The 24,955-nt window shown below is 47.2% G+C and overlaps 1 protein-coding gene across 2 annotated transcripts in view; it reads left to right on the top strand.

Annotated features, from left to right (window-relative positions):
* Window positions 1-5,076: 5,076 nt before the first annotated feature.
* Window positions 5,077-24,955, top strand: part of KLHL3 (kelch like family member 3) — a 50,665-nt gene continuing 30,786 nt past the window's right edge. The window contains exons 1-4 of one of the 2 annotated variants that reach the window (XM_067304545.1): window positions 5,077-5,192; window positions 12,619-12,735; window positions 15,710-15,816; window positions 21,382-21,503. In XM_067304545.1, coding sequence (XP_067160646.1) covers window positions 5,179-5,192; window positions 12,619-12,735; window positions 15,710-15,816; window positions 21,382-21,503 — 360 coding nt within the window. In that variant the 5' untranslated portion in view covers window positions 5,077-5,178. The remainder of the gene's footprint in view (window positions 5,193-12,618; window positions 12,736-15,709; window positions 15,817-21,381; window positions 21,504-24,955) is intronic. The other variant, XM_067304544.1, reaches the window with a different exon arrangement.

Below are 24,955 nucleotides of genomic sequence, written 5' to 3'. Positions count from 1 at the left end.
ATGGGTAGTTTCCCCCTATTACAGATTGTAATGGTGGAAACATTAGGGGATACATTAAAAAAATACATTAAAATGACATTTTAACATTTAAGTAAAATTTGGAAAAAACATTTTGGGCCATAGCCTAAACTTTTGCCCAAGTTCATGTGTTTTGCCTGAATGAGAGAACTGGACACTTCAGTAGGTGCAGAAATGGGAGAAGCTTGGAGTCAGAAACTAGGAAACATGAGGCAGAATGACTTGGTAGACTTTAGCCCATCTGAATACCGGCCTTTTCTTTTCTTTTTTTTTTTTTTTTGGTTAACCTTTGTTCAAGTGTTCACAAAACTTGTTTTTACAGCTTTCTTCCTGAATGTTAATTTTTCTTTCTGAGCGCTCATTTCTGAACTATAAGATATGTCTGAAAATCTTCCAGCAAGTTTCTGATGCATATGTAACATGACTACGGGGCAGGAAGTTTGTGCTGCTGACATAGCTGGCTGCCGGTGACATCAATTGCTTATGTTACAGGAAAAAGTAAGAGGAGGAGCAGGAAGAGCATTTCCAGCTTATCTGTTACTGCTGTGGAGGGTGAGCAGTATAATGACTTATGCCCCAGAAATCCCAGCCTGGGGGCCGAGATGGCCATTTGTGCTCCTTCTAAAGTTGGTAAGGTTACGATGGAACTGCTGGAGGAAAAACACCGTTTTTATAGGGATGATGGTCCATTTTAAAGTTTAAGGGAAAACATATTTCCTCATGCCTAGTTTGGCTGGCCTGTGGAAATGAGGAGTGTAAAAATTGCACGTCTACCACCAGAGGGCAACAGTCTCAGAGGCTGGAAATCGCGATTTCTGCGGCACCTCTGCTTGGGGAGCAGGACCCCTCGCCCAGCTCCCAGGGTCTCCTTGCAGGTGGCCGGGAGGGGATCGGTGCTGGTGTGGACACTCCAGCCCTCTGTCCTGGCAAAACCCAGTGCTTCAGAAACCATTAGTTCGGTGGGAGTTTCACCTTTAACTTCAGCTGTCATCACATGGCTGATTGCAGATCTGTGATGGTTCCTACCTAGAGGGTCTCCCAGGCCCTTGTTTTGAGTGCTGTGGAAAATTGGATCCCTCTGAATTACCATAATCCTAAATTTTAGCCGCTGTTTTAGTTTTGTTGGTCATGTGAAAGAAAGCAAGGAGGTATGACATGCTCTAAATTCTTCCAGTGTGTATTATCGATGGGCAGTGGTATGCTAGGAATCTCATAAAATGAAGAAAGAGTAATCCAGTTAAAAACAATAGCTTTGCTTTTTGATATTTGAAAGCAGATACCCTTAGGACTTCTCTTCCAAAGTGCCTGGCCCTCACAGTTGCGTTAGGAGTCAGCACCGCATTCAGAGCATCAGCTCCAAGTGACTTCAGTTAGCCCCTGAAATATTGAGACATCAATCTCAGGTGATACCTTTCATGATTTTTCTTATATTATTTTTCTTAGTGGTCCCTTTCCCAGAAAACTTATGGTCTAAATTCAGAGCTATCTAAATGAATGCTTACTGCACTGAATTAGAGTCACAGAATAATTTTGGTCGGAAGAAACCTGTGGAGGTTATAGGGTCCAACCCCCCACTCAAAGCAGGGCCGACGTCAAAGTTAGATCAGGTTGCTCTCTTGGACAAAGATTAAAAAAAAATTTTTTTTAAACAAAACGAAAAATAACCTAAGCTGAGAAGATGCAGACCTGGCAGCTTACATGTCGGGTTCAAACGTAGTGTTTTATGCACGCCTTTCAGAGCTCCTCAATGCAGAACCCACAGTTTGTTTCAGAAGGGTTAATAATTTTGTGGAGGGGATTGTACAACTAAGAAGGAGAGCTGGTAAAGATAGGAAGTTATGTTTATGATATAGATCCCTGGAAAATGGTATATTGGTATAACAATGGGCAGTGAAGGGTTACTGAATCACTGTTTGCACTGTATTTAAGCCATATGAATCCTGTGATTTGTAGCTCTTGCAGGACCAGGAAAGTTTTTTCTTCTTGATGCATAGTTTGGTTTCTGTTGGGTTTTGGGGAAGGGATTCCTTCTGGCTTCTGCTGGAGCTCTGGAGATTGATAGGGTGTTAGGGATGTATTGATGGTATTCACAGAATTAAATGCTCAAAAGCAGTCCATGTGCTCTACTGACAAATTCAGGGTTAAACCCATTGCCAGACTTGGGCCGGGAGGGAATTTTGGATCGGATTGGCAGGGACTGTTTGTATTCTCTCCCTTCCTGGCATTTTTATTGAAGAAATTCCCTGCTGTTGTAGGGACACTAGCAATGCTTTGATCTTTCCTAATCTACCCTATGGCTTGTTAGAGTTGTGGGGTTTGGTCTGCTACTGTAGATCTGAAGATTTTTACAGGAATCTGGAAAGCTTTTGGTGGGCTGATTGGAGTGGATATTCTGTGCACCTTTCTAAACTGAGTATCTGTTACATGTCTGAGAGGAGTCTGGATGTCTGAGTAGTCCTAAATTCCTAGTATTAGGAGTTTTTGAAATAGCCTGGAAAAATTCCCTTCATCAAGTGCTAATAATTCCTTTTAACAAGCTTCCTTTTCAAGGTATCAATCTTTGCTCTTAAAAAAAAGCAAGAGATTTTTGTAGTGGGGTTGTTAGCCAGTCATGATTATTTTGCAAGGCTCCTATAATTTCTTATTTCTGGAACATGCCTTTGGCTCATCTCAAGAGTGACTATTCACTGGTTTGCTCTTGTCTCTCGCTAGGATTTAACTTTCCATGGTTACTACAGATATTTATAGAATACAATGGTACGTACGCCTGGTGGGCAAAGCACGTAATAAGGTATTCTGGTTTAGTTCAATCGATGTGCCTGGTTCCCAGGGCTAGGTTGACTGAAGTATAGATTTTTATGGTGAAACGTGAATGTTTTGTTATTTAAAAACTATGTGGTAATAAAAATACACAGGTACTTGGCAGCAAATTCAGGACGTGCTCTTGCGCCTGCACTTGTTATGATTATTGAGGGACTTATTCGATGGAAGCAAGTTTCAACCCTCATTTTCTAAACAGATTGCTACTATTTTTAGTGTAGTTACTTTTGCTCTGGCTTGAACTCTTGTGTCTCACAGTTTTGCACGTTGTGCATCAAGAGTGCATGACTGAATGGACACTTGGGAAGTACGTGAGGGTCTGGATGTGCTAAACTGATTGATTTAGCAGGATTCTCAAAGGGAAAATGCAGGAATCGTTCCTGTCTGCCTTCTCCCGAATGCTGCGTGAGGTTTGGCTTTGTTGCTTTATCCGTTGTCTTCTCTGTTATTCCCCATGCAACTTTATCAAAGTCCTTAAACTTCCAGGTGTTTTAAATGTTCTTATCTGAAGAATGGGGCTGATGACCAGTTAATATCCTCATGAGGAAGGTGCAATAGAATTTATTAAATCATTAATGCTGATACATTTTAAAAGATGTAAGAAACTGAAGTTGCTAAGAACAAGGATATAGTTTGAGGAGAAATGTAAGAGTGGGGTAATTTTATTTAGGAAAGAGATGGAATGTTATGTTGCAAAAGAAAACTCTCGGACACTTCTGTTTTCCTCTTTCCACTGACAAGAACATTTTGGGAATGGAAAAGTAATGAAAAAAGCAAATGTTTCTTGTCTTTTATATAATTAACCTCTATGGCCTCATTGTTACAGAATATGATTGAGGAAAACTTTAATAAAATGAGGAAAAAAAATATACATTTATGTGAAAGACTAGTCTTTAAAAATGGCAAGTATTACTGAGTCCAGTGCTCCAGGCTGAAGAGCACCTGGAATTCGGAAGGATTTATACTCCCTGCTCTACAGCAACATGTATTTGGCCTGGTAGGTTGTGAACTTTATGCAAGGACTAAATCCTTGTGAATAAATGGCAATCTGGATTATCAGCAGCACAGGCAAAACTGGATTCCACCACTCCAAAGATGACGAGGTGGGGCTGCCCTTAAAGGAAAGGGGGAGGATAAAGGAAAGAGCGATTTTGGGGAGCGCTTTTGTTATTTGATTGCTACGTCTCCTGCTAAAATGGGTAGGGAGGAGCAGTCTGTGTTTCCAAAGCTCTCCCATAGGAATGCTATACAGAGGACCGTGAGCATTTTCCTGATTTCACCCATCTGCTGTGCTAGGCAGTTCCTACTTTGCGTACTTTGCAGAGTCGTTCCTTTAGCATGTCAATACTTGATTTTTATAAGAGCTATGGCCAGCTGGGCTGCAGGTTATTTCTGATGTGTGCCTGTGCGGAAAACAGGCGGATGTTGGGTAGAGGCTGGTGCCCAGGGCTGCCTTCAAGGAAAATAAGAGACAAAAATGAGAGACGGAGGGAATATCTGGGCAAGCAAACGTCCTTAACTGAACGGGGGCAGAAGCTGAGAACTGCTGCCCACGTCCCTCCCAGGCTGCTGTTTTACTCGATGTCGAGGCTCCTACCAGCGAGATTTTGGGGTCCGGACGCCGCCCTGTGAAGCGTGAGCAGGGAGACGCCGGGGGCCTGGACCCCGTCCCTCGTGCGCCGGTGGGACCATCGCCAGGGCCGCGGTCCCGCGTGCCGCCGCGACCTTCCCGTCCGCGGCGGGGATTTTCGGTCCACTGAAACTTTTCTGGTGGTAGCAGTCTATACGGTCTATACAGTCTATACGTCCCCAGGCTGGAAGAAGTTTTGGGCCCGTCCATCCGCCTTCTCCCCTAGATGCCAACCGCCGAGCGGCCGAGGCGACGGCAACGCGAGGACTGAGGTGGGCGGCCAGGCGGGCCGCGGCGGCTGGACGTGGCGGCGCTCGGCCTGCAGAGCCGGGGCATCCCCTGACCGATCTTCCCCGTCCCCGTCGCCGCCGGGGCTGTTTCAGCCGCGGTTCGGCTGGGCTGGGCTGGGCTGGGCTGGGCGCGGGGCCGCGGGCGCGGAGGCGGCGCTGCCGCGGTTGCCCGGCGACCGCGCAGGGGCGGGAGGCGGCTGCGGGGCGGAGGAGGAGGAGGAGGAGGAGGGAGCGGGCTGCAGCAGCAGCAGCAGCAGCAATCGCTGCGGCGGGGCGCGCCGGGCACGGAGCTCTCGCCGCTCCGCAGCCTGCCCCGAGGAAGCGGCCCCGGGCGCAGCCATGCCGGGCCCGGGGCGCTGAGCGAGCCGCGCCGCCGCCCCGCGCTGCTCCGCGCCGCTCCGCGCTGCTCCGCTCCGCACAATGGAGGAGGAGAGGTAGGTGCCGGCGCGGCGCCTTTGTGCGCGCCCGCCCCTGCCCGGGAGCTGCCCCCCGGCGTAACCCCGAAAGCTTTGTCCCCCCCCCCCTTTTTTCCCTTTTTTTCTCTTTTTCCCCCTTTTTTCCTTTTGTTTTTCCTTTTTTCCCCTTTTTTTCTTTTGTTTTTCCTCCCCCCCCCTTTTTTCCTTTTTTTTTCTTTTTTCTTTCCTTTTTTTTTTGTTCCCGTAGCAGCTTAGCAGCGTGAGATACGGGACTTGCACGAACCAGATCCCCTGCCCGGCGGCACCCATTAGCATGCAAACAGCGGTGGTTAAGTTGAGGGCGGTGAGTTGGGAATTGGCAGGGTGAACTTGCCCCCGGCCAGCGGGCATGTGCCGGGCGCGCAGGAGCTGTGTGTCCCCCCCTTCCCCCCCCACCCCCCGCCCGAAATCCCTTCCCGTTTGCAGAAATATCTGTTGTCTTCTGTGTAACGACTCGATGTTGCAATGTCATGGTGACGGGCTGCTTCCCCTCGTGGGCTCAGACCTCAGGAATAAAGTGTTTCTCAGGAGGACGTGTTTTATAGATGAATGAGGTCATTGGGGCTGTTCACATCTTTTTTTTTTTATTTTTTTTATTTTATTTTTTTTAAGCACTGGTATGTCTGGAGCACCAAAGGTGTGGGGAGAGGAGGTAGGGCGACGGGCTGCAGCCGCGCCGGGTCGCGCTCGGGCACCAGATGTGCCTGCCCGGACGCTGCTGCTGCGTTCGCCTTGCTTAGGTCTTCATCCTCCAGCGGTTGACTTCGGAATTAAATTCTTAGGCGCTGCCCGCTGGTAGCCGGTGCTTCCTCGAGTGGACGATGAATGAAAAATCCGTGAGGTGCGTGAAGCCTGTAGGAGCCTGTTCACCTGTCTCCGGGTGTGCGAGGACAGGTGGAGGGAGCCCCGGCGTCTGGCTCTTCCATGCTGCGGGCCGGGCCGCGTGCTCTTCGTGTCCTCCGAGGCGGCTGTTTTCCTCCAAAACCCGTGTGCAGTAGCACTCTCGTGAAGAGTCAACTTTAATGGCCATCGGACGCGTGAAAAGAGATTACTGCTGCTCGGGGACTTCATGGATGCCAGAGAGATGTTCAGTGTTTGCTGTCCTCTCTGCGTTCCTTCTTCTCCCCGACTGCCTGGGCGCCTTTCGTGCACCAGAAACATGCTTGTGCTGCTGGAAACTAAACGTTAAGCTGTCCTTTTTTTGTTATTGTTGTTTTTTTGGTTTTTCTGTGTTTGTTTTAACAGGATATGCTGAGTGCTTCCTTTTCACGTTGTGCTGGTGACCTTGCTGGGGGTGGGGGCCTGGAGGGAGGGCTTGACCTGCAGATAATACTAATCCTCAGGGCTTGGCAGAAGTTTTGCTTAAATATGATATATTGGAGAAATTAAACGAGGGTCAAACCCCAATTCTGGGAATTTTCCCTCTGCTGAGGGAAAACACTCACGCAGCCTGTAGGAGTTATTTTTCCAAGCTCTGAAGAGCAGCTTTCCACCCTTAAATGACTCAACAGTCCCGATTGTTGTTTGTGTGTTTAATGTGCAAAACAAAACGCGCGGCCTGTCGGATCTCTTTCTAAATGCACTGCAGGGCTTACGTTCCCCAAAGCGTGTCAGCGGCCAGCTGTGGATATTCATCGCGAGTGCTTCCTACATCTTACCTTGTCGTGTTAGACGCATGTCTGTGGAATGTGTTTCCATTTTTTTGGAGAGATTATACACATGCACATATATTCATATATATATGTGTGTGTGTATATATATATATATAAATAAAAAGTGAATCTAGTGTCTGAGGGAGTGGAGAGAAGCTGTTTTGTAATCTCGGTCTGTTATCATCATAGACATTTATTATTATACTTATTGCCTCTTCTTATGGTGGCCAGCAAAGGTGCCGCTTTGAATTGGGGCCTATTGCTGCGGTTACGGTGGTGAAATAGTCACCTGGAAAGTAACTAGACAGTTTTGTCTCTCTTTTTTTATTTTTTTTTTTAATTTTTATTTTTAAAGACTGATTTTAGGGCATGAAGGATTGCGTGTCCTCTCTCTCTGGAAGTGAGGAATGCAGTGAAGCTGCAAGGGATTGCCCAAACTTTCTTACATTTCTAGTTTTAGAGCAGAGACGGGAGGCAGCGAACGGGTCACGGGGAATAACGATGGGGGATTTGACTCTTGGGAAGAAAAGCTGGAGTTACTCACATTTGGCAAGAAATTATTTCAGAATCATCATTCGCTTTTATCCCAGCTGATAGGGACTTTGATTTTAGGGAGAGTTTGCATAATGCTGTAGGATTGGATGCGTGTGCTCTGGTTCTCAATTTGCAAGAGGTGTTTGAGTTTAAAAAGGAAGAAAAATGGAATGTTAATGTTTGGTTAAGGAATTATAAAAACTTGTAATTCGAAATGTGTCTTTAAGTGGTGCCAATCTCTTCGTGGTATTTGTCTGAGAAATACAATATTTGCTTTAGAAAGCAAGTGATGTTCTTGTCATATTTGAGTTACTTTGTGTTGGTTCCATTATTGTCAGAGAACTCTTTTTTTTTTTTTCTCCTCTCAGTAATTCCCGACGGCTGTGTTTCTTCTGAGATCCCCTTTGATATGAATGTTTTCTGGTGTCTGTAGTGTGCCAATTACATATTTTACTAAACTAATGCCTCAGTGTTGGTATAGGCCCTGAAAAAACCCCTCTAACTAAATTGTAAATAAATATTATTATCAAAATAAAAAAGTCCTTTCTATTATGCTCCCTCTAACATATTTTCATGATAATATGTTGCTCTGAAATCCTTTCAAATCCATCTGTCTGGATATTTAAACTCCTTCAGTCGCATTTTTTAACATCGTTTTATATACCCAAAGAAAATTCTAGAAATTGGGATTTTATTAATACGCCATTACACTGACATCCTTTTCTTACTTTGTATATATGTCTGAGTCGGGGAATGGAACCGTGAGGCATAATGTATTTTTGATTTTAGTTATTGATTCTGCATGAAAAAGTTACTCCAATTAAAGTAAAACTTGCTATTTTTTTCCCATTCTGTTAAAACTAAATTACTATTTTGGTCTTCATTTATCTTAGTAGAAGCATTTCAGCTTTGAAGACTAGCAATGGCTATTGTGTGTCTTTTAAGTTTTTAGATCAAAACTATGTCAAACCTGTCAAAAAGTTAAGATTACAGCGATGTTTGTGATGTATCCCCAAAAGAAGGGCTGTAGGCTGAGGATGTTCGTAGTTAACATGTCTCTCCGCTTTTAGGTTGATATAAAGCTATGAAAGGCCAGGTCAGGATGCCCAAGTAACCTTAGCTCTGCCCCTTCCGAAGCATCAGTCCATGAGAGCGAGAAGGTCACTACTGCATATCGCTGTCTGTTTTTCTCCGGGTTTTATGTGCTGTGAGAGGTTGTCGGGTGTCCAAACCCTTCGGACCACGGGGAGCTGAAGCCATTTGCAAGCAGCACGTGCGTTTACCGATTTCTTTAAACCGAGCACTTTCTGCTGACCTCCACTGAGAAGGATGCTCACGTGGTTCTCTGCCTCGGGTGGCAAAACCCCCTTGGTGCTTGGAGGGGACAAACCACCCGCCCCGTTCCCAGCGTTGGGGGCCGTGCTCCTGCAGCGGCTGCTCCCTTCCCGTGGCTCCGGACGCTGGCGGTGGAGCTGTCCGACCCCACAGAGGTGCGCAGGTCCATGAGTCCCATGGCGCATGAGAGGCCAGCTCTCCGCCAGGGGCAGAGTCCCGAGGTGTCCCAGCAGCTCCAGCCTTGGTGGTCCTGTCCTGGCTTGCTTCCTCCTGGGGAGATCAGGATTGCCCGGCAGTGCCCGGGTCAGCCCTGGGGTGGTGCAGCACAGCTCCAACGCGGGAGTGTGGTCGAGCTGCGGGAGAGACGCTCGTGGTGTCCGCGTGAAGGTCAAGAGCTGAGCCCCGAGGACGTTCCCCCAAAAGTGTGAGCAGAAGCCCATCCTGTCCACCGCTGAAGGAAGGCTCATTTGAAAACTGCTCTTTCTTTCGGGTGAACTTCTCACTCCAGTAAAGTCAGTGGTAGAATTGATTTTTGGCTGAGTCAGGATTTTCGTTCCTGGGGTTTACCAGCTCTCTGCACAGTAATAACCTTCCGAGGGGACAGTTTAGCTTTAAGGAAGGCTTTTATTCTTCCTCGTAATCTACAAAGACATCTGTAATTACTGCTGGTAACTAAGGCAACCCAACTTTATAGTTAATGCATGCGTGCAGCAGAGCTGCGGGTTATGGGTTTTTAAAATACCTTCCTGTTGGTTGGTATGCAGCTGGAGCTCAGACGGGACCTGCTGCACCCCTGCAGGTAGCCTGAGCCAAGCCCCACTGGTGTGTTGGTCATGTCTTGGAGAGGAGGACAGTGGTGTAAAGGGGCTTCTGATTAGCTTCCCTGATGTAATTCGGGACTCTGAAATCAGGTTCATCTGTTTTACGTGGGGGCAGAGTTGGAAGGAGGACCATGCAGGAGGTGGTGGTGGTGGTGGTGAGGGGTTGGTGCTCTGCCTCTTTGCTTAGCTTGGCAGGATCCCACTGTGCCCCAACAAGCTTGTTAATCCGGCCCAGGGAAGCTAAATCGTTTGTCTGTTCACTCGCTGCGTGGCCTCGGATGGCCCGGGAATAGAACAAATTGCTCCTGGCACCCGACTGGCAAGTCCTGCTGGTGCAGGAGGACATCGCTGCTCCAACGTGAAGATGCTTAGGGGAAAGTACGTCTGATTACAGAGCACAGGGACCCGTGCGTGTCCTGGTGTTCCCAGCCATACCTTTGATTAGAGAGCTTTGGTCTTTCTTTTTTTTTTGTTCCTTTAGTAAAATAATGGAGTAATTCCTAAGTAGAACAATTCCTAGTGCTGTGGGAAAAAACATGGAAAAGTGTCATGTAATGCATTACTTTCGTCTTCTCCGGGTGACTTTTGCTTTGTGGCGGATTTCATTTACTCGGATCGTTTAGGTTCTTGCATTTTTATGGTGGAAATGTGTCAGCGATATCAGAGAGTGCATGTATGGTGGTGTGAAATCTCTCTTCCAGATAAAGACGTCCTCACTGTATTAATGGTACAAAAATCTATGGAATATGAGTCGGTCTGAAAGATGAGTTAAAGGCACTTAGCTGTTAATTTTTTTTTAATGTATTTTTTATGTGAGTCATTTGGAAAAACTTTAAATAGCATATCCTGATTTTTTTGAATCAAGTTGTACACCAGACTATGTGCAGAGCTTTTTTTGTGGTGAGCCTTTAGGTACTTGGTAACCAAGTCTGAAATCCACCCTTGCTAGCAAGTGTGAGAACGTCTTTTAGGATGCTCTTTAAAAAGTTACTCTTCGTGCTCTTTAGGAGGAATCGATTCATCTTTTTTAAAAATTCCAAAGCGAGGTTTTTGCTTTTAAAGCATACACACAAATATTGATCGAGTTGCAGCTTTATGAAGGCTGGTTGATCTGACATTTACTTTCAGTATTCGGTGAAACTTGTTGGGTCCTTTGAACCGCATCTCCTGCCAGTTGAAAAGGTTGAAAATACAAATCTTTGGTCTCCGGCGCTGGAATGCTAATAAATCTCGGTAGGGCGCCTTTCTTATTCAAGAAACCTCATGATTTTTGTTTGCATCAGTTGATTTTTGGATCCCGTAAGGTCGGTCTTTGAACGGGAGGGAAAGCAGCGGGTTGCGGGGGCCGGCTGCTCCCACCCGGAGCCCTGCGTGCAGGTGTCTGCTGCCTCCCTCTTTCGGTTTCACTTTCTTTTATTTATTTTTTCTCTTTTTGCTGGCTTCCTGTCAGCGTTTCAGCTTTGGAGACCAAAAGTTCAGTGAAGCTACTTGCGCTTTCAGAGCCTCCTCTTTCGCTGCTGGGCTCCGGCGTGCCGCGAGGGAAGGTTTATCGGTTAAAAAAGCAAGGGTTTGCGCTGGCGTTTTGAACGCCGCGGTCAAATTGCACTTGGCCAAAGATTGCAGCGCAGGCTTTTGATAGATGTACCGTTGAGGCTTAACCGAATTTGGCAGCGTTCCTGCAAGGAGACGAGTCGGTGGCTGCGCCGCGCGGAGGCTGCCAGCGGTGCGGGCAGGAGCAGGAGGGGGGCAGCTCGCTTTGGGCACGGAGGAGCTGCTCGTTGCGCTGCCCGTACCAGCCCCTTGCCTGCGAAGCGTTCGGCACGGGGTGCTCTTCTTTCTGGTTTTTGTTTTTAACCCGTGGTAACGCTGTGCACGAGCTACAGGTGATAACTCTCATGCAGTCTGGGAAGCCGGTTCCCTCACCTGGGACGCGTGCCGAGCGACGTTGTCCTCGGCCTCGCTGCTCCGCTTGTGCCTGCAGCCGCTTGACTTGCTCAGCGAAGTGGAGGCATCGGAGGGGGCTGGTTTGGGGCGTTTGCAGGCTCACCTGTGTCTGGGGCACAAAGCTGGGGCGCTCGGTACGCAGGTGGCACCCCGCCGCGTGCAGCTTGGCCGCCGCTCGGTGGGTCCTTCCTGGAGGGAGCACGAGGTGGCTGCTGGAAGGCTGGAGGAACGGGCTCCGGATTTCGACAAACCGTAACCTCGCTGTAAAGGGCTTTTTTCCCCACAGATGGAAACCCTTAGCTCCGAGTGATTTCACGCGCTTTCAGATCATGGAGGTAGATATATTGACCTTATGTCAATGCTGGATGAAGAGCCCGGGCTCGGCGCAAAGCAACGAGGACGCGTTTGTGCCTTAGGCACCTGTTGGCCTGGTTAAACACAGCACGTAATTGGGTGCATCTGATCTTACTTTACCTCTGTAGCGCACAGTTCTGATAGGAAATCCCAGCTTAATAATTCCTTCTGCATGTTTCAATGACATTAAATAGACCTATTTCTGGAATGGGAATGCGATGGGACCGCAGTGAGGCTAATGCTCTGGCAGCTGTGCAGGTGCTTTTAAAGGTCCTTTTTGGTTTTGCCTCTGTGGAAGAAGATGCAAGTCATGTATTTGTATGCCTGCGTCTTTCAGATGGGAATTTGAAAGCTAAACTTCTGTGTCTCTGTGCGGAGGTTAAAGTGTCCGTGGTGCTCTTGTAGTTCCCGGTGCTGAAGTCTATTTCTATTCAGCGAGGCAATTAGGTTTTGGCTTGAATTTCCCCTTACGCTGCTTTCCTGGACCGAAGCCTGTGAGGCTGGGCTTTGTCCCCAAGGGCTCGGCGCTTTTGTGTGTTCTTCCCCGCTGATGGAAGTGGGGGCTGGTTGGCTTTCGGCATCCGCGCAGGGGTAACTGCCTTCTCTGATGCTCTTCGTACGCCAACCCGGGCTGCCTAGCGCGCACAGATAACTCCGTGCGTGCGCTGCCTCGTGCGGTGGTTTTATGGTTCATTTTTTTTAGTGTCATTGAATCAAACTTTCTACTCCTTTTTTTTTTTTTTTTTTTTTAATCCCTGTTTTTAGCATTAAACAGAGTTCCCGGTCCTCTGAGGCAGCCGAAGATGAAAAGGAGCAGCGCACGGTGACGGTCAACCCCTCGCACATGAGAAAGGCGTTCAAGGTCATGAACGAGTTACGGAGGTACACTCTTCACTTAGCGGGCATCCTCTCCGGTGTATCGGAAGTGTGCTGATGGGAACAGAAGGGCTTCCGGGAGACCTGGAAGAAATCTGGGCCACCTCTGTCCCAGCTAGTGGTTGCATGGGGGCTGTTAACGAACAAGTAGGAAGGGGCAGTTAAAACACGGCCATCGCTTGCTGGGTTGCAGTCTCACGCCTGCCTATCTTTCAGTCAGAAAGAAGGCAGCTGTGTCTCAAAAGCACAAAAAAATCAGAGCAATGTCCTCCATTAGTGAAAGATACTTCATCTAGTGTTTTCCATTACTTACAGCAAGTTCAGCTGTAAACTATGCTCTTGACTGAGCTAATGGTCTGAAAACCAGTAACAGAGCATTACAGACATTAAGACACCACATAATTACAGATGAAGGATTACTAATGTGCTGTTCTTAGTCTCGCTGACTAGCGGTGTCGCTCGCTCTGGGCTTAGCACTCCAAGTAGGAGGGGGAAAAAAACCTCAGGGGAATGTTAGACCCGTATTTGCTAATTTAAAATCCTGATAATGGCTAAAGGAGAACACTGTGGTGCCTTTGCACAACTGTGTGGGTACAGGGAGAAGGAAGGTTGACAAAATCTCAGCGAACACATTCTTAAGAAACCCCTGTCATTGCGTCAGCTGTGCGGTGGCAGTGGTTAAATCTGAGTCGTTTCTTGGCTGTTATCATCCCTTGAACCAGATAGATGTTTAGTGAGCTTTTTTCCAGCTAGTTCATTTGAGCCCTTTATGATTCAAACAGAGACTTAACCCAATTTTTAAAAGAATTCCTATATTTCTAGTATGACACGTGAACGTACATGCTGCCTCGCTATGCAGATGTTATGGTGAAAGCAGGTAGCACACTTCACTCTTCCTGCATGCTCTAAGTACCTGAAAGATGCTGTAATAGCCACCTCTCTTCTGTGGATTAAGTACTTTCCTAATGCACACATTCTCCAGCGCAGAGAAGGATTAGAAATGTCTCCCTCCGCAGATGTTTGACAGCGATTCTCAGTTGGTGCCTAAGGAGCAGAAAATGGAAATATCCTTCCTTTGTAACAGTTACGTGAAGCTGAATATGTTTTCTTCTTGGCATCCCTCTAGTCCTCTCTTTGTACTGAGACCAAAAGATCTGAAAATAGAGGTTTGTGCAGCTATATTCAGAAATCTATTGTGCTACTATTATTCCTTTGTTAATTGGAGCGTAGTGGGAATAGCTGGAGACTGACAATGCGTCTGTATTTAGCTAGATCTTGTGCAATACTGACATGTTAAAGCGTATAAGGTTGAAGCTGCCCTAAAGCACCTGTTTATTGTTGGATTTATTTATTTTATTTTTTTCCCCCCCCGGGTGTACTCCTTTTCTCAGCTCCTGCTGCTGTTCTGGAATATGCAGTTCCCATGTCTCCGTGCATTGTGCATTGAACTTGGCAATCAGTTAAGCTGTCAACAATCAGTGTTAATAGCTACCTTGAATAATAGTGCCTCAGTTCTAATGCCTTCAGAAGGTCTAGAAAAATCTTGCTGAACCTTTAACTGATTTGCTATAGGTTGTTCGCTTGAAATGTTTAACTTCCAAATATAAATCAAATTAATTTTCATGAGAGAGACTTTAGATGGATATAGATAAGCTGAAGGGAATGAGAAGGCCTCCATTAAGTGACCATTAAAAAACTCCCCTACTTACCATCATGCATTCCGCGCTGGGGTAAGCGTAGAGTACAGACTATCTGTTCCTGCTTATTTTTTCCCCTATTTTCCAACGATAACCCTCTGTTTCACAAATAATTTTATGTATTTCAATGCATGAAGGAGAGGAGGGAGACATACCTAGTCCATTAGAAGCTCTGTGCATATTTGATATGCAGTTTCCTAAAGAAAAAAAAATGCAGCGTTGTGATAAGCAATTCTGAAGAGAAGGCAACATCTAGATTTACTGACTCTGATCTTTTTTTCAGGCTTGACATTTGAAAAGAACACCCTTATTTTGCATTAGTATGCTCAGAGATCTTAAACCGACTTATTGGGAGGCTGAGCACTTCTAGCTGTCTGCATCTCAGAAGTCCTGTGCAAACATTAACTAATGAATCCTCAAAGGACGTACACGGGGCTGGTAGAAAAGGTCACTGATTAATGAAGTGACTTTGCCAAAGCTGTGCAATGAGTCAGTGGGGGAGCTCAGAAGTGTTTTGGTTTCTGTCTGAAACCCCTTGTTTTATCTCGGTGCCTCTCAATCCCAACCTAATTCATGCGGTAAACTTAAGTTTTATCAGGACCACTGATAAACTCTGGTGATTGACTGTTTCTTGTGGGGAGAACGACAGGTAAGGCAGCACGGTCCTGCCCCGTGCTGGGCAGGACAGAACTGAGGTTTGGGTGCTCATGGGCCAAACGTTTCTTTCTGCACCAAGCCTGACTTAGGAAGAAAGCACAGAGAGAACTTCCTTTCCTGCTCTACCTTTCCGGACACCGTGCAAAGATCAAAGCACTGCTAGTATTCCCTTGCACTGGCTCTGTCTTGTTTTAGAGATCTGCCAGTACTTGCCTCGAGGTAGTACCCAAGCTCTTAAGCTCTTTTGTACCTTCTCTGAGCCCTACTCTTTGGATAGCCGGAGGGAGTCCCTTTACCCATCCGTTCTTTGGGAAGCACGTATGTCTAGTTCGGCTTCCAAATGTTTTATTTTGAAACAGAACAGCTACAGCCCCACAGCAAGCAGGGCAGCACCACTGGAAGGACGCAGGATTTGCTTTGTAGGCAAACACTGATAGGAGCTGGTAGTTGAAGGATAAGAGGACCTTCCACTGGGATTTGGCAGAAGCCTCGGTGTCTAATTATGGCTCGGGTACCTTTTCTGAAGTGGTAGGATTTTTGGGTTACTTTTTCAGGGTGCACTGACGTAGCTTTTTGCACGCCCGGGAGTTCTGAAATGACGTTTGTCTTTTCTGGTGTTTTTCCAGCAAGCGGCTCCTCTGTGATGTGGTGATTGTGGCTGAAACTGTGGAGATGGAAGCCCACCGGGTGGTCCTTGCGGCCTGCAGCCCTTATTTTTGTGCCATGTTTACAGGTACTCTTCTCTACGGCAATCACTGCACTCCGGCTGAACGGGCCGTTGCAGATTTTGAGAGACTCATGACTGTGTCTCTGTGGAAGGACCTGCAGCAGAGGAAGTAGGCATCGGCCTCTAGAGAAAGGATTTCCGTGGAAGAGAAGAAATACAGTTAGGTCTGCAGTTTGTTACACTTGATGGATGATCTTGGTCATCTTTTGGCTAATTTCCTTGAGGCAGGGTCAGCGAGGCAGGGTGTTATGGGTATGAGGGAGTCTGTAGCATCTGGGTCATGGGATGACTACTATGAGGTTTGGCTCGCTGGTTCTTTCTTTCTTTCTTTCTTTCTTCTTTTTTTTTTTTTCCTCTTTCCTTAAAAAGAATTCAAACTCATGAAAACACATATTGTTAATATCAAGCACGTGTGCCGTGCCCTAAATGTTCATGGTGCACATCAAAGAAGTTCCTGGCACAGAAGCTGTAGTTTCAAGGCCTAGCCCTGCAGATGCTTATTCAGTCATGGATCTTTGATCTCCAGTGGCACTTTTTGCTACTGCCTGAAATAAGGCTGTTGTTCTCGTGGTCCCGCTGTGTATTGCCGGCCCTGCCTTTCTGCAGGGTCTGCTGTTGCAGCCCTCTGTGTGGTAATGGCAGATGCAACCCTGGTGTGAAGGGACGAAGAGGATGAAATTCGTGCTCTGATTGCGTGGTCCCTATCGGGGATGCTCTTCAGAGGCTGTGCCCCGAGAGGGCAGCCAAGAGAGCGATGCCAGTACCAAGGAATGACCAACGCACTGAAGTTGCTCTAGCAAAGTTTGTCTGCTTGGGAGCTCCACAGCTTCCTTTCCTTTTCCTTTTCCTTGCCCTCCTTTCCAGGAGGGGAACTAATGTAGCCAAATACAAAGAAAATGAATGTACGTTCCAGGGAATGGTGGTTACGGTCCCTCAGCTTCAGCCTGATGCGCTGCTGTGCGTAAGTGAGGTTTTGCTCTGATTTTGTGTTCCTTGGTCTGTGGCCTAGGGAAGGAGGAAGCCCCTTTCAAAGAGACTCAGGAGCTGTGTGGATGCTTCTTCCTTTTAAAAGCCTTGGCGTTAGGCCTGGTTTGATTTGCTTCGCTGGGAGCAGAAAGCTGTATTTCTCAGGAAAAAGCTTGGCATTTCGGAGTCCTTTTTTCCCCCCTCTGTAATGGAGACAGGCAGAAATTGTGGCAGAAAGAATAATGTTTCGGCTGCACAAAGAGGGATGGGGTGCAATTAGGGCATTTAAAATGTACAAGCCTGTATCGCTCAGGTGTGAACAGATGTCTGAATGTTAGACGAGATCTGAGGTTTGCCCCGATGGCTTTATTTGCTTGGCAAGACTTCTGAGGCGGAAAGCACTGGTGTTTTCCAGGCAGCTGGAACTGCGTCTTGGAATTGGACATTAACGGTGGATTCGCTAGTCCCTGTGATGCTCGTTCCTGATAACAAGTAAAAATTCTTGGGAAAGCCCTCTGATGCTTGGGGGTCATCCGAGTGGGACAGCAGCCATCCTGAGCATGGGGGGGCTGCGCCGGTGTGTCCGTGCTGGATTTCTCTGGGCCTGGTAATGCTTCACGCTGTGAGTTAAACAGTAATCGGGTACCGCGGTCATGCGGCTGTTGCTCCGGCTGCCTCTGGCTCTGGTACAGCTCCGGCGGCTCCAGTCCTCGCCCCTGTTACACAACGCTCTGAGCAGCAGGTCACGCGAAGACCAGTTCTTGGTGCACTTCTGGTCCTGAATTTCGAAGGTCTGGGTCTTGCGGCTGCAAAGGTTGGGTGCTTCATCTCCTTCCCGCTGCGTCACTTGGCGGGAGGGTGATGTTTTAAAATCACAGCTTGGCTATTAGTTGGGGGGAGTTTCTTGTATTGCAGGTGAGAAATGAAACGTGGCAGCTCTGCTGTGGGTGTCTTTGCGGGACGTGTGCGGCACCGATGGTCGTAGGAGCGGTTTTTGCACGCGGCGTCCCACTGCATCCTAGTCAGATTGAGCCGTTTACTGGAGGAACCGGGCACCTGAGCAATCCCGCTGGCACCTGGGAGCAAGGTGTGGAAGGGAAGAGAGCAGCTAATGCTCAGCATAAAGCTGTGAACGGTAGGAACCAGATTGAGACCAGCCACCCTTCGTCTGATGGCTGCTCTGCAGCCCTTGTCTCGAGATCAGGCCTGGCTTCGAATTAATGAATGACCTTGTGATGACCTTGTCATCTCTCCTGTACCGTCTAGTGTCCTCTGGTTAGGCATTTCTTTTAAAAACAGCCTTGGGGAGACCTCAGATAAATAGGCACATCTTCCATTTATACCTTCCAGTGCTGAAGGGGAGTCTAGACCTGGTAGTTCCTACTTCAGTGTCCCTTCCTTCACTTTTTTTAGAGCATTTCTGATGGAGGGTGGTCCGCTCTGTTGCTGGCCCCGCTCCATAGGGATGATGGGTGGCAGTGATTTCCATCCATTTGAAAGAAACCCTAATCACTTCAGAAAGGAAGGTAAATGCCTCGGTGATGCGGTTGGGACCGTTCCTGCGCGGTGCATGGGGGCAGGCGGCAGGACCTCGGGTCTCGCCCCGCTTCGAAGCGCTCTCCTCGGCGCGCGGAGGACTGCTGTGGCGTTCCCCTCCTGCGGCACATCCCTCTGAGTTAGGAGATAGCGCAAGCTGTAGCTGCGAGCCGGAAAGCGTCCCGGGGGCGCGGGAAACACGAAGCCGGGCCAGCTGCTGCGCTGGGTAAAGGAGGCGCCGTGAGCCGCTGCGATTTTGACTGCGGTCTGTCTTGTGACAGAGCAAGAAAGAGGAGCTGGCTGGGCTGCTGTTGGGAGGAAAAAAAGGCGTAAGGAGGAAAGGGAGTAGAGAAAGCGGTTTTGAGTGTGCAGTGGGATGTGTGAAGGGCTTGTTTGCGTGAGGGGCTGGCGTCCGCAAAGCGCGTTCCCTGAAAAGGGGCAAACTGGGAGAACAGCCTGGCTGTTTTACTCGTCTTTGCTCCCTCTTATCCATCGCTTCTGTTTAGCCTGTGGGATGGGGTTTGTGCAGCACCTTGCACAGTGAAGCCCTGCACCAGTTTGTTTCTCACCGCCACCCGTATGTATGTCAGATGACACCAGTGCTTTGACCTGTCGGCTGAGCAAGGCTTGAGGCTGACTTGTCAGAGATGCGTTAGGAGTTGGGTTCTTTTGCTTTTAAAGTTTGTTTATTTATTTTTTAAAGGGATGTAAGATGAGATGCCTTAATTCACTCGGTCATTTGGATGCCCATGGTGGTGCTTTGGAGGCTGTAGGTGCATTGATCTGGGTGCAAAGGTAGGTGGGAGCATTGGTTGCCCTCTCCCGTCCTGCCACCAGCTCCTCCTCCAGCGCACGTGCATCGTCTTCAGCTGCCTCCTTGCCGTGCAGCCCGGGAGACGTGGCAGGAGTGGCGCCTTCTGACGAGCCGCGGGCACGCGATTACGCCAGCGTGACTCGAGGGGCTGGGCCCCACCGCTGCGCCTCCTCGCCGTGCCGCGGGGTAGAGCACGTGAGACTCTGCTTTGTGACTGCGCACGGGAATATTACCAGGCTGGAGAGAGCGGAGGACGTTAGCACGCGGGGTTAGCAGCTTGCTGGTGGGTGTAGAAGCCCACGCAGCCTTTATTTTTGTTGGCTGTGTCACATGAGTGCCACAAAGACAGATGATGTTATCGGATCGGTCCCTCCAAGCTATTTCTGTATCGATCGCTGGGTGAGTGCATCTGGGTGTCTCCCGTGCCCCTCTGGTTTCAATGAATGTATCGGTGCTCTGGCTGCTCTGCTTCTTGCCTGCTCGGATGCACAAATAAAGGCAGGGGATTTTATCTGGGAACTCCTTAAAGCAGCTCCAGACTCCATTTAGGCTGCTGTCAACTGGCCTGTTTTCAGAATCCCCCTCTCATCTCGGGAGATTGGTATTTTGGGAGAGGAAGTGCGTGAAGGAGATGATGTTTATTCCATCAATTAAAAGTTCTACCTGCTTTGAAGGCATCACAAATGTAGGTCAATCATTCCTTTGTACTTGTACATTTGTATTCATGTACTTCTCTGGATAAAACTTCATTATTTAATTTTAAAAATGGAATTTGGAGCAAATACTATTTTCGCCTATGTTTCCCATAAGATGCTGTTGGCTCTTCTGATACTTATGGTCTGACTCCACTCCTGTCATTTACCTATTTACCAGCATAAGTGAAGCCAGCAAAGTTTAATTCTGAGGATGCAGATTTTGGTCAAGCTTGGTCCCCCCTCTGGCATCTGACTCTGTGCCCTGTGCTGTGCACTTAACGTGCCTGGCCACGTCTTGCCGTGCGCTTTACGGAGGTGTAGGCTGTAATTACTTCTCGCTTAGGCTGCAGAAACTATTTTTCCTCTTAATCCCACAGCAATACTGAGTCACCAGATTTCTTAAAGTAGTGATTATTCATGCCCTGGTTTAAGAATTGACATTTCTTCAAGCTCTCCTTTGTTTAGCTTTATTTTTGCATTTATAATTTTCTTCCATTTTGGAATTTGTTCTTCCTTTTCTGTGTTTCTCGAGATTCTGCTGATTAAAACCTGGAATGTGGGACGTCGCTTGCTGCGTGTGGACATTAAAAGAGGGGGCCCTGGGAGCCCTTTGTGTCCTTCCCACAACATGCATTTATTACCGCGAGGTACTCCTAGTACACGCAGGGTTTGTGCATATGGTCCCTGCATGGTGTTAGGTTCAACGCTGGCCATATCGGGGATGGGGAAGGTGTGCGTAAAGCATGAGGTTCATGCCTAGACTTTTAGACAGATATGGATTTTACTTGTATACCTCTAGGGTTTGGGATTTTTTGTTTGTTTTTTGGGGGGGTTTAAGTTATGTATTTGGGGAAGGGATATGGTTTGGATGCAAAGGCTGCCTCCGAGGTGTGAGGCTGGGAAGGAGACAGATGAGCAGTACATCTTCAGCACAGATGCCTTTCATAAGGCATAACTGCGTGGACAGGTTACAGCAGGATAATTTGGGAGAGAAACTTGCGGCACATGGTATGTAACTGCTGACATGTGTGCTTGTTTTCCTCGGCAGGTTTGAGGTAGTTCCTAAAGAAAAAGGGTTGCACTACTTCGCATTTATTGTAGGGTGTACCACCAAGCAGCCTAATGTAGCTGTGGCAACTTTCTCATCTATGTGTATATACAAATTCCAGTTGTTAAGAGGGATATCAGAAGAGGTGTATGGGCTGTGGAGCCGCATGCACGTCGTGGAGCAGAAGGAGAGCTCTCAGCATGGGGTAGATCGGCTAAACACAGGGAAAAGTTTGCTTTAATTTGGCCAGAGTAGGATTTAGCTGCCTTCCTCTGAATCAGCCTCTTGTGTTTATTGACTTACGCTGCTGTGTCTAAATGTATGAGATGTTTTTTTAGGTGGTATCAAGAGGCTTTGAGAATCTTGCTCTTTGCCCTTAGATGATCAGGGATAGCATCCAGGTAGTCTCTTAGCGAGATACCAGGAATATGTGCTGGATGTTTGGGGAGCAAGGGTCTGAAAAGAGGACTTTCAAAGCAAACTCTTAACTGTGCTTTTGAAATGAATTGCAGGAGACATGTCTGAAAGTAAAGCCAAGAAGATTGAAATAAAAGACGTTGATGGGCAAACACTGAGGAAGCTGATTGATTACATCTACACAGCTGAGATAGAGGTCACAGAAGAGAATGTGCAGGTAAGTCTGGTTCAACCGCTTCCTTGGAAACTGAAGTAAAAAGCTTGAAACTCGAAGGTACAGGTACTTTGAGGGTGAGTGATCTCTTCAGGCTGTAGAAAGTAAAAGGTTGAGCTTGAAAAGAGCTGCTTCCACTCTCTGCTTAGTCTTGAGGCACTTTGTTGCTTTCCCTGCACTTAAGTCATGTTGCATTTAGCTTTTATATCATGCTCTTTTAATGAGATGAGGCATTTGCCTTCCAAGAAGCTGTGATGACTTGTGGGTCAGTCTGTCGAAGGTCAAAATACACTCAAACAAGCAGCGAGTCAAATAGCTGTTTTAAGGTCATGGCAGAAGAATCTGACTGTTAGTTTTTAAATTCTTCTGGGTAGTTTGAATTGTTTGGCAGAGCTTTGAGTAGACTATATTGTTAAAATGAAAACATTCTTCCATTCTTTGTATGTGTGCACTCTGTCTTGAAGTTCTTTGAGGTAAATATTTATCTAGAAGTGGAAAGAGTATTTGAAAGGCAGTCTACAGATAAAGCGGGATGCTCAGAGTGTTTTGTTGTCTGTGTTGCATGGTCGTGACTGTGTATAAGCTGGTAAGGCTTTTTCTTTGACTGTGCTTGTATTTATCGTAAGAAAACAGCTGTGCACTTAGTCACTGGATTCTGGAGAGGGTGCTGGGAGCTTGTGTGCAGACATGCTTTTCCGTTGTTCCCTGTTGTTGTTTGCAAGTGGCAATATGAGTTTGTTGTCTTCCTCTTTGTGAGCTGGATATTGGACAGGCTATCAACAATCTTTACTGTTTCCACCCTTTACTGCTTGAAATCAGGTTCTTGTTGCGTATGGGACATGCGCTTTGAGCCCCTTCTCTCTTCCTTTCCTTGGAGAAGGCACAAGGTTGAGGTGCTTGCTCTCCTGTAACATGTGGGTTTTCCTGCATGCTCTTGGGCAAAACTGAGATAGGTCTACCTTCTAGTCTAAACCCTATTTCATTCGCTGTAGTCTAAATCTGTGTGTCTTTTCTCTCCCTTTCTGCCCTGCAGTTTTACAAGCTTGACTTTCTGGCATGTTCTGATTTGTGCTCTGAACCTGGCGCTTGTTTGCATCCCCCTAGGAGTGTGGACCCTGGTGACCCTACAGTGAGGCTGCAAGCAGGGCCCTAAGCTGGGGTGCTGACAGGGAGGACATGCTGACGGTGTTCTTACAGCAGGAAGCTGAGGGTTCAAACCCAGCTGCAGGTCACTTGGGCTAGCTGTCCAGTGTGTAGCCCACCTTTAGTTAGGGAGTATATGCAGGCTCATAAGGAGCTGAGATACTACATTACTTCTGTAGTTCGTAGCAGCAAATCAGGTGGAGTTCCTTGGACCTCTAGGATCTTCCATTGCTGAAAGAAAATTGCTATCTGCATGCTGTCAAGCTGGTTTTTCTTCCCGTAGGAAATACGAAGACTATATCCATGTGTCGCCTGAAACGTATGCTTTCCTTCTACCCTGCTGGTTGTTAGTTGGCCTAGAAGCACCCACTCGGCACGTGGGAAGCGCAGAGCTCGGGATACCATCTGGCGTTCTGGATCCCGTCAGTCGGATTGAATGAAACTTGCTTTAAGTTACTAGGCATGCCCTAGCTTTTCCCCCATGCGAGCATTTCGATGCTCAACTCCAGCTGCACCTGCGTATAAACAGCGTAGGGGAGCTGGATCTGGCCTGGGAGCCAGCTCAGTCCTGCTCTTAACTGACGGGATAGACGTGCCCCAAGAAGTCCGGATGTTACCTTTTCTGTTCCAACAGAGAGCGACCTTTTTTACTAAAATCTAACCAAAGTCTGCCTTCTGATGACCTAGGGCTTTGTAAAGAGTTGAAGAGCCCTGTCTTCATATTTTGACTCCCATCTCTCTGACAGTAAGATCAAAAATAGGAGTCTGGTGAATACTGAGGTTTAGGAATAGAGCTTTTTCCTGATCTGATAGAGCAGGCGCTTTCTCTACATGATTAATTTAAATAACCACTCTGTGAATAACTCTTTAAACTAGAAGTAAGATAATTCATGCAAGCTAAGAAATGAAGCTGATCTAAAACAAGATTAACTGACTACTGTAAGTTTTACTGTGTGTTAAAAATATCCATGTTGAAAATGTTGTGAGGAATTTAATATGATTTGGTGAAGAAACCAATCAATAGAAGGTTTAAAGAGAAATCTCCATCCTGTCTCCAGATATTTTGCCACTAACCAAAACAGAATAAATAGGTTAATATCTACTGTAGGGTTTGTTGTGTGGCCACAGGAAGAGTTTACAGAAAAAGAATATTCTATGATTCATTGGAAAGATTCACATCAGCGAAGGCAAAGGACGTGAATAACGAGGTGTTCGGATTCTCGCCGCCTGCAGTTTGGATTAGCAATGTCGGTCTTAGGAAGAAGAGAGCAGTTTTGGTCTTTTATGTTGCCACATCCTCCTGCTGTACAGCATCGTGTCAGCCGTCCAGCTGGAGGATGCCTTGATGGCTTCGGTTTGCATTGTTTCAGGATTTTTTTTTTCCACTGTGAAATGTTTGCTTGCTGTCTTGCTTGAGCAAGGCTAGACGTTCTCCTTCCTCAGGTGGTACCTCCCAAGTTCTCCGCTGTTGTGCCGTGAGCCCTGACTTCCTAGCAGGGCCGGGGTGTATTCAGTGCATGGTTTTACAGACGTCCTCAACAGCTGGAAGAAGCAATTGCTGGGTATAGGTGCCAAGTAATTTCTTTCCAGAAATTAGAAGAGAAAAGATTGCTAAATGACATTAACTGAGCAGATGTAGCCAAGCTACCAAAGCAGGCAATTAAATGAAGAGACAGGATCTTGTCAGTGGGCGGAATGGAATGAGAGCAGAATTGAGGTGAGAAAAAGATTAGCAGTAAAGGTAGCGTGGGAGCAAGGGGGTGAATGTTGTTCTCAGATGGTAAACAGCGTCCAGCACTTCACAGCAACAAGCCTTTTCACAGTCCGTTTTTGAAGTTTCTTTTCTAGTAGAAAACTAGTTTTCTGCTTTTATAGGCCGAACATGCTGCACAGTCTGTTTTTGCAGGCATGTATTTTTGTAGCTGCTTCTCATTTCATTGCCTAAAGTTTTGGTTTTTTTTTTTTTTTTTTTTTTGGCATAAGGAGGGATGTGCATACAAGGGGCCAGGTCTGTACAGTCAGTTCCAGTGATCATCTATATGGTGATGTACTGGGAGGTCCATGCAATTTTTCCTCAAAGGGATGTCCTAAGCCTGCAGGTAAAGGGGGTTTTTGGTCCATTCTAGCTCCATGAGGAAGAGCACTAGGCTTGCGTGGTAAAAAATATTCTCTTCGAACCCTGTTGGGGTTATGTGGGTGAGAATTGCCCTCACCAGCTCAATTCTACTTTATGTGTTGGAGCCTGGTTTTTAGAGAGGGGTTTCAAGGCAATAGACTCGGTACTAGAATGGTTCAGGGATGATGGAAGGTCG

Source organism: Apteryx mantelli, chromosome 14 (genome assembly GCF_036417845.1).
Source record: "Apteryx mantelli isolate bAptMan1 chromosome 14, bAptMan1.hap1, whole genome shotgun sequence".
Lineage (NCBI taxonomy): Eukaryota > Metazoa > Chordata > Aves > Apterygiformes > Apterygidae > Apteryx > Apteryx mantelli.
The sequence above is the reverse complement of the archived record's forward strand: the minus strand, read 5'-3'. Positions and strand labels throughout refer to the sequence as shown.